The 8,371-nt window shown below is 57.0% G+C and overlaps 7 protein-coding genes across 7 annotated transcripts; 2 read left to right on the top strand and 5 right to left on the bottom strand.

Annotated features, from left to right (window-relative positions):
* Positions 1–605: 605 nt before the first annotated feature.
* SPRG_16616 (hypothetical protein) lies at positions 606–1,053 on the bottom strand (the record flags this gene model as incomplete). The annotated part of the gene is made up of 1 exon (XM_012355922.1): positions 606–1,053. A coding segment is annotated over exon 1 (249 nt), but the record flags the coding sequence as incomplete, so codon positions are not given.
* A 377-nt stretch (positions 1,054–1,430) lies between these two features.
* On the bottom strand, positions 1,431–2,587 carry SPRG_16615 (hypothetical protein; the record flags this gene model as incomplete). Its single annotated transcript, XM_012355921.1, has 2 exons — positions 1,431–2,095; positions 2,248–2,587. The coding sequence occupies 2 exons, from the start codon at positions 2,585–2,587 to the stop codon at positions 1,431–1,433; spliced, it is 1,005 nt and encodes a 334-aa protein (XP_012211311.1).
* Positions 2,588–3,113: 526 nt separating this feature from the next.
* SPRG_16614 (hypothetical protein) lies at positions 3,114–3,887 on the bottom strand (the record flags this gene model as incomplete). The annotated part of the gene is made up of 2 exons (XM_012355920.1): positions 3,114–3,680; positions 3,714–3,887. The coding sequence occupies 2 exons, from the start codon at positions 3,885–3,887 to the stop codon at positions 3,114–3,116; spliced, it is 741 nt and encodes a 246-aa protein (XP_012211310.1).
* A 326-nt stretch (positions 3,888–4,213) lies between these two features.
* SPRG_16613 (hypothetical protein) lies at positions 4,214–4,878 on the bottom strand (the record flags this gene model as incomplete). The annotated part of the gene is made up of 2 exons (XM_012355919.1): positions 4,214–4,638; positions 4,686–4,878. 2 exons carry the CDS (start codon positions 4,876–4,878, stop codon positions 4,214–4,216), a joined length of 618 nt encoding a protein of 205 aa, XP_012211309.1.
* A 1,267-nt stretch (positions 4,879–6,145) lies between these two features.
* Positions 6,146–6,520, top strand: SPRG_16612 (hypothetical protein; the record flags this gene model as incomplete). Its single annotated transcript, XM_012355918.1, has 1 exon — positions 6,146–6,520. A coding segment is annotated over one exon (375 nt), but the record flags the coding sequence as incomplete, so codon positions are not given.
* A 748-nt stretch (positions 6,521–7,268) lies between these two features.
* Positions 7,269–7,615, top strand: SPRG_16611 (hypothetical protein; the record flags this gene model as incomplete). Its single annotated transcript, XM_012355917.1, has 2 exons — positions 7,269–7,430; positions 7,475–7,615. 2 exons carry the CDS (start codon positions 7,269–7,271, stop codon positions 7,613–7,615), a joined length of 303 nt encoding a protein of 100 aa, XP_012211307.1.
* Positions 7,616–7,794: 179 nt separating this feature from the next.
* On the bottom strand, positions 7,795–8,371 carry SPRG_16610 (hypothetical protein; the record flags this gene model as incomplete). The annotated part of the gene is made up of 1 exon (XM_012355916.1): positions 7,795–8,371. A coding segment is annotated over one exon (577 nt), but the record flags the coding sequence as incomplete, so codon positions are not given.

The following is an 8,371-nucleotide window of genomic DNA, read 5'->3' as shown; positions in this document are numbered from 1 at the left end:
GGCTGCGTCGTGCTCGGCGATGCGGAACTTGGGCTTGGCGAAGGGCTTGGCGGAGCCGTCGTCGGAGCATTGGTATCGTTGATCGACGGCTTGGAGGTGCTATTGTTGTTGTCGTTTGCACCAAATCCTTCGAGGTGCGTTGGGATGCCGAGCACAACGATGGGTGTCACGCCGCGCTGCGCATCGGCAACGACCGCGACGAGTGCAATGAGGAGGCACAGTGCCCAAGATGTCTTGAGCAACATGACGTACTATGTACTAGCCAGCGAGACGTGGAATGGCAGCGACTTTGCCATTGGGACATCCGCCAAACCGGCTACGTTCAGAACGCGCCAAGGGCTTCGAAAATGCCACGCGTTCGAGCTTCGAACTTCGCTTTAACTCTATTTCAGGTCTCACCGTCGCGAGAACGCATGTGACAATCAAAGTCATAGCGCGAGGCCACCCTCGTATTGCTCCAAGCACGACACAGCAATCCGGCCATGCATCCCAGGCACAACGCCTAGCTCTAAACCATCGCAACTTGCCTTCATACTAGTACACTATTTACAGCAAATCAGACACAGCGTGCGAACTTCGAATACGGAGTTTCAAAACCAAGTGGTAGTTCGAAACGTGAGAGGACAGTTTCGGTGCGGGAGGCATACGTGGCAGCCTGTGGTGGCCGAAGACGGGCTTGGCGTCGCGCATTACTGCTGCAGGCTCCTGACGCCTTGTGGTAGCCAAGAATACGCGGCGACACGCCTTACCTTCCGCGCAACGTCCTGGAGACCGCCGCGCTGGGTGCTCGACAACCTTGGTCGCTCGCAGGTCAAGCGTATCGAGGCTGCAACGCGAGAGACTGCTTCTTCGCATGCCGCTCCAAACTCATCCGTACGTGGTGTTGACCAGTGTGTGTCGACGCCGGATCCAAGTAGTAATGACCGGAATCATTGACCCGCGACCTATCCAGTACTGTACCGTGTCCTGGCTAGGAACGAGGAAGCTGACAAGGGAACTGCTACCTACACATAGTGTTCTGATTCTCTAACATCGAATCACTCATGCGTCATGATGCCAGTGTCTCGGCGTCAAGATTGTTGTAGATGCCGTATGAATAGCGCTGCTTGCCGTGTCGTCGCAGCAAGAGAATGACTGCACTCTGTGGCTATTATTACCTCCACGAAGTCCAACGAAGAGCTCTCTCTCCATTCCATAGCTCAACTATTACATATATCTAAACCACGGCCCTTTCGCGTGTTGGATGACAACAGCCTGCTTTGCAGCACACGCGCCCACAGCCTTCTTTCTGCTTGTCAAATCAACACCTTGTTGCTACTAAAACATCGTTTTTGCTCCATTCACATGGCTTAAAGTCAGGTCTCAAGTGTGCACGTTCGAAAGACAACAGGACACATTGTATGGAAGAGAATACTAATACTAAATAGAGGTCAGACGTCGTTCTGGCCCAGGTACACGGGCGTGTCGAGCATGGCCTGGAAACGTGTCGTGTCCATGTACGGGCTCAGAGATGAGGTATCTTGGAGCGCCGCCATGTCGACGCCGTAGCCCGAGTGCAGCACTCTAATCGCGCTGCTGCTGTCAGCATCCTCGTCGTCGTCGTCGTCATAAAGTGACGAACGGTCGTCGTCGCCAAGCTGGGGTGGGGTCGCGTCGTCGTCTTCTTCCAAGAGCTCGGACGGGCCTCCGGTCAAGAGCAACCGGTCCGAGAGCACGCTGCAATAGATGTCTTCCGAGTAGCTGCTGTTGAGCAGCGTCGAGTGCGTCGTCGAGATGCTGTTGCCGCCCGTAAACGACGGGCTCAGCGAGTACGCCGATTCAGTGCACGTCTCAAACGGCGGGTCCATCGTCACCGAGTCCATCACATCGAAGATCGGGTTGGTGCTTCGGAGCAGCTCGTTTGTGGCTCCGAGATCGCTTGGTCCGTTGCGCAAGCTAAAGAAGGAGCTGACCGACGAGTCGGATGACGCGACTGGCGACGGTGGCTTCTCGCGCCGCGACTGTCGCACCCAGAGAACAGAGGCAATTGCGACCCCACACCCCACAATACCACACACAAGTGGCCACAGCACGACTGCGCCAGAAGTGGCATCCTCTATGCAGCCATTCGATGAGATGGTACTCACTGCATTGCGGGGATAGGAGGTAAACTACCGGATGTGGAAAGGGTCGTGGTCGTCGGCAGCATGATGCTTATCGTCGTTGGCTGGGCGGAGGGGAGCGGAAAAGTTGTGGTGTTCGACGCACGAATCGTAGCCGTTGGCACCGACGTGTTGGGCTCAAGCGTCGGGCCCACGGTGTCCGCACGTTCGGGGTCCGCGGTCTCAGGCGTTGGGGCTAGGGTCGTCTGGGCCATCATCGTCGGTCGTGGCGTCGCAGTGGCCACGGGCGTCGTTGTCGGCGTCGTGGCCGGTGTTACCAGCGGTGTCGTTGTCGTTGGCACCGAGGTTGTGTTGAGCAGCACCGTCGTCGGTGCCGGCGTCATCGTGGTCGGCTCGGGCAAGAGCGTCGTGGGCGGCTCCGTGTCGTTGCCTTGGCCGGCGGCCAGCGCAGCGCAGACAGCCAGCAGTCGAAGGAGCTTTGCCATCTTGCCGACTTGATCCGAAATGAGAGCACACTGCAGACTTCGTAAGCCTGATCCGTGCCATGATTGACGCGGTGCATGGATTTTTCGCAACCCGAGTCTCGATTGGCGTCGCATCGAAAAAAACATACCACGTTTTGTATACCGGGGACTCAAACTCAAGAAAAGCGTATACCGCGGCGTCTGTAATGGAGGCGAGTGCCACGCTCGCAAGCCGCAAGCTTCTCCCTGGGCTTCTACGCCTGTATGTTGGCGCGTCAGTCGATGACAGCGCGGGCTCACTGCAACGGTCGTGCTGACCAAAGGTCGTTGAGTTGTCTCTCTGGCTCTAGTATACTTGGGCTCACGACCGCAACCAGCGACGTCGCACCCACCGAACGCATCTGCACGCAGTACCGCCGGTCGCAAGGACGGCACCATTACTACCCGTGACGAAGATCACATCGATCCATTATCACGAACGCATTCCATTGATGAACATACCACCACTACACCAGGACGACCTCGTCGCACAACCAAGGCGATCTCTCTAGAGACAGCACGCTTTTTTGGACGCGACGTCCGAGTCGAGCGATGCGCACTTGCGCTTGATCGGCAGCAAGGATTTTGTTGATGGTGGCGTCTCGTCTGCAAAGAGGCGGTCGCGGGTCGGGATGCCTTGCTGGGCCAATGGCGGGTCGCCTTCGTACGACACCATAATGTCGCTGCGGGGCATATACTTGTATTTTTCAACGAGGCGCTGTCCGAACGCGTCGAGATTGACGGGACCGGGTGGCACGAGGGCCGCGCAGGCCTTTGGCAGTGCAAGCAGCAATCGCTCGAGCACGAGTTCGTCCGTGAGGAGCGCGCGGCCGCGCGTGCGCCGCGTGTAGTCGTTGACGGTCCTGACGATGCTGTGCATGCGCTGGAGGAGCTCGTGGACGCAGTCAAAGTTTGCGTCAAACACGTCATCAAACAAGTCGGCGAGGACGCGCTCCATGGGCGCGTGCGACGACGGATGGTACTCGTCAACGACCGCCGCCCACAGCTCGTGCATGGGCATGTCCTTCGAGAGGCACTCGGCCACAAACGCCGACGGCAAGCTCGCGAACAATGTCTTGCGCAGGTCGGTGATTAGAACGGATTGTACGCGGGACGGCGGCGGGTCGGGCGTCGTGAGCAGCTCAATGTACGAGACAGCAGGCGCAGCCAGGCCTTTCTGGGCAAAGACGACCTCGACGTCGCGCTGGCGCTTGGCGAGCGTCGCCTTCAGCGTTGCCTCCCAAGCGACAAAGTCGTAGATGTGGCCGCTGAAGCGCGCCATGGCGGTCGAACGTGCAACGCAGCGCATTTTGTCCAATCACCGCTCGTGCTGGACGATCGACCAATGAAACTATTTTCGGCACATGCCACACGATCCGATACAGGGCGACGAGATATCGAACCGTGCAGTCTGTATACTAATACAATGTTGTTGATCATTTCTCGTAGTAGCTCGGTCTGTCGAGCGGTCCGAGCGCCGTCGCTTGCATCTGATGTAACTACTGCCCCTCATCACATGCCCAGCACGCGACTCGAGATCGGTCTCACGAGAATAGTGAACGTTCAACTTGACATAATTAAATAGACACACCGCTTGCCGCGGGCGGCTTAGAAAAGGTTGATCTTCATGCGCACCATTTCCTCGAAACGCGTCGAGTCCATGGACCCGAGGTCGGACGAGCTCCGCCTCCCACTCGACGAGTCCGACACATACGGGCTGTCGATCTCGTGGAGATCCAAGTCCCGCGGGTGCGCCTCGAATTGCGCGGCGACGTCCATGTCGAATTCGTCGGCGCTGGGCCCTAGCACGGCGACCTTGGGTGTCGAGACCGTCGACTTATACGACGATCGCGCGGGCAGCGGCGTTTCGACCGAGAGAAAACTTGGCGAGAGTCGATGGCTGTCATGGCCAAGCGCTCCTTGTCGGCGCTCACGCTTGCGCTTGACGAAGAAAAGGACGATGACGACGAGGAGAATGCCGCAGATCGCGCCGAGCGTAAAGGTTAGCGTTGTGTGGAGCGTCGCGTTGGGGTCTACGCCACATGAGGAGTCGCTGCACGCGTTGAGCTCGGAGGCGTACCCGTCACGACAGTCACGGTCGCGGTCGGCGGGACGGTGGTCGTCGCGGCAATATTGGCTGTGGACGTTGGTACTGCGCTGCTGGTTGCTGCTAAAGGCGCCGTTGTGGATGGCACTCCAGTCACTGGCGACGTTGTCGGGAGTGGGCTGGTGGTGTTTGCGGCCGCCGCCAGCATTGCCAGCATTGCCAGCATGGGCGCAAAAGACCGGCTGCTGCGACGTTGCATGCGCGTGGAATCTTTGGAAGTGACCGCGACTTGAAGTGTGATAGACAGGCCGCGCGCCGCGCCAATCCCAGGCGCACCCAACTCTGACTCAGAGTCCATATCGGATTTTGGTTGCCATTTAGCTCTGCCTTACAAAAGCACTCTTTTATATAGTAGATTTTAATCAAAATGAAAATACTTCGTACATATATTCAATATTGCGTACAAAATCCAAACTCCACGACGCGAGGTGGTACAATTGTATCGTGGCTACCGCACGGGGGTCATAAAGGCGCCAAGTCTGAGATATATGGTACCCAGAACGCGCGCTTTCGCTCATTTCTTGAAAAGGATTGTCTGCAGCTGGCACAAGCACTGACCAGCCGAGCTCGACGCAATCGACGACGTGGTCGCACCACTGCGACATCGACCATCAACGGCAGCCGAGCGTCATCCAGAGGCGGCGATAACTGCACGTCGACCTAGAACACGACGCGTATGCACAAGCTCGATTACGAGCGCTGGGCAACTGCGTGCAACACACATGCGTCCTCTGCAAAGGCACGCTTGGAATTCCAAATCGGCAGGTGCAAAATGACGCCGTTGAGAAGTGGCCCAACAACTTGCCATCTCTGGACTGCGGCAGCTTGTCCCAGCGCATCATGGGCGGCATGTGGGAGTACGAGCTATACTGTACGTCTATGTCAAGGACCTGTCCGCACCGAGTCGCTCTTGTGCTCTACTACTGTTTCACCTCGCACCTCGGCAAGCGGTCCTCTCTATCTCAAATCAAGCAAAAGCAACTTCTCAACACACTCCATCCGAGCAAAGACGAGGGCGGCGACCAGAAGAGGGACTCGAGTTGCGTCTTTCTTCTGGTCGCCACAGGCTGTTGAGTGACTTGACAGCCTGTGGCGTCGGAAAACGACCCAGAAGTGCGACGCGCACGAGTTCGCTTGTGCGAAAACAGCGATGACAAGGCCAAAGACTACCGTGGCAACGAAGGGCAAAGAATCCCAGCACATTGCTCGTTGGATTGTTTGCACAGTACTAGTAGCATATTCATGAATCGTTCAAAAGTCAACAGCAACAGAACAACGACCGTCGTCTGCGACCAACGAGTTCTGTTGATTTTACAGGTCGCCAAGCTGGAATTGAGTTGATGTTCACGCCGTTGGCCTGTCGTAACAAGAAATTGCTTTACGAGAGGTTTTCTTGAGCGTCAGTTGAGATCCGACAACGAGGTCATTCCATCATGAGCGTCCTCTCGGCTCTCCGCCGTACTTCGCAGCACCGATCGCTTCTCCCGCGCCGCTTCTTCTCGATTCCCAGCTCTCGCCCGCTTGCGCTTGTGGTCGCCCGGCACAAGTTGGCGCCAGAAGCACCGGACCGCTTTTACTTCCACTACAGCAACCCGATCGACTGGCCGCTTGTGCTCCAAGACGAGCTGGGACTTCCACGGACCCCGAAGGTCCTCAGCGTCTTTAGCTCGTTCAGTGGCGAGTCGGATCCGGGCGTCACAGGGACCTTCAACGTTTCGTACGACAAGCTCATGGACACCATGGCGTACTTTCAGGAACAGGAAAGACGCTACAACGAGCTCATGGCTGCCTTCAAGAAGAACGGCCAGGTTCGTGATGCGCTCAGCAAGGTTTTGAACACAGAGATCGTCAAGCTCCGCAAGCGCATCGAGGCCTCTAATACGCGCGCCGACGCTCGTGATGCAGAGATGGCAATCCTTTTGAGAGATGCGAAGGACTTGCGCGAGAGGTGGGCAGCGCTCGAGCACGGGCGCGATCTCGACGAGCTCGGCGACTTTGCCGTTCGATACTGCGAGTTTAAGATCGCCTTGCAGCCACGTGCGCCGACGGCGAGTGTGGGAAAGAAACACAAGTCGAAGAAGAGCAAGAAGTCGTCGAAACACGCCAACGGTCACTCTCTGGTCCCTACTGTGCGTCCAAGTAACGAATGGGTCTTTCGTCCCTACCGCTACACGAAGCTCTGCGAGATCATCGCCAAGCTGACAACAGATGATTTTCCGGATCAACCCGACGCCAAGCTCGTCTTTCAAGCAGGGCTGGAGGAGTTTGAGCGTTTTGCCACCGAGGCTCAAAAGCGATTCTCGCTGCTTTAAGGTCCAACGAGGCGCATTTACAGTTTGTACTTGGTTTCGTTCGGGGCCAGAGCGCCACACATGCATACAAAAGGGGTGAAACGGGCTACCGCCTTTTTAGGTGGACTCGCGGATTGATTGAATACACTACGTTGCCAGCAAAGAATTTGCGATCCCTCAAGTAATGCCAAGCTTGTGTGATGACAAGGCTGCGAGCTGGCAGAAAATAAAACAGAGTCCAAGCCAACAAGCCGCACAGACGACCATGAAGAGCGAGCACGAGCGCAAGCTCGACGAGCTCGGCGAGTTTGCCGTCAAGTATCGCAATTTTATTGTCGGCTTTGAGCAAAGCGCGTCGCCGCCGAGCAGCGGGAAAAAAGTCACGTACGGCAAGTCCAAGGTCAAGAACCGCAAGACGACGAGCAAGGTTGAGAGCAACACGGCCAATACAAGACCAAGATGTCCAACCAGACGTGCAAGTATGCCCATTTGAACCCGGCTTGGGACTCAGCCGTTTCCCGCCGCAACAGCCGCGCTCACGTGCCGTATTGTAACGACTCCAACTACACCTGCGATGTCATCGGGACGTCAGAAGAGTTTTGGCTATTCTAGCTCCGACATCAAGAAACGTACTACAAGACCAGGCGGAAAACACTTCGCAACCACCAAGTCTTTTTTTCTCACGCGACCTAGCAACCTAGCAAAATGGCTTCCTGCAGACAGGTAGCGCCTCAAAGCTGATGGCTCGACGTGCGGGCGGTCGACGTGTTCCTTGAGGTCCACGATGACGTCTACCATACTTTCGTATCGAGGAGATCCACCACCTCGTCGCACTTGGCGTTGACATATTCTTTCGAGAGCGCAAAGACGGACGACGACAACGTGAGGCGGTAGCCGTACGCGAGTCGCCCGGCGTCGCTTACGTAGTCGTCAATCTTGATAAATGCAATCTCGACCTGCGGCCCAAAGATCGTCTGCAAAACAGGCGACAACTTGGCGTCCGAGAAGCCGTCGTTGATCCAGAAGCTAATGTCGCGCGTCCACGTGAGCGGAAAGCACGCGCTGTGGCCGATCGCGTCGCCGCAAAACACATGCGTGAGCCCGGCGTGCGTCCGAAAGGCCTTTTCTTGGAGGCGGTGCCCGACGCTGTTGTAGCCGAGCTGAAAAAGTGCGTCAACAGGCGCTTCGTGGACGTCGTAGAGGAGAAAGCCGGCGCTCGCGGCGCACTGCGCGACCTGCCACGTGTCCCCAAAGGCGCGGACGATGGTCTCGGCCGGCGTGCCACCTTGGCCCGCACAGAGGGTGACCCAAATTTGCCCGTGGGGAGCGAGCACGTGATGGCAGCTATGAAAGAACTGCGTGAGGAGC

The sequence above is a fragment of the Saprolegnia parasitica genome (assembly GCF_000151545.1).
Source record: "Saprolegnia parasitica CBS 223.65 unplaced genomic scaffold supercont2.333, whole genome shotgun sequence".
Taxonomy (NCBI): domain Eukaryota; phylum Oomycota; class Saprolegniomycetes; order Saprolegniales; family Saprolegniaceae; genus Saprolegnia; species Saprolegnia parasitica.
This window is presented reverse-complemented; position numbering and strand designations above follow the sequence as displayed.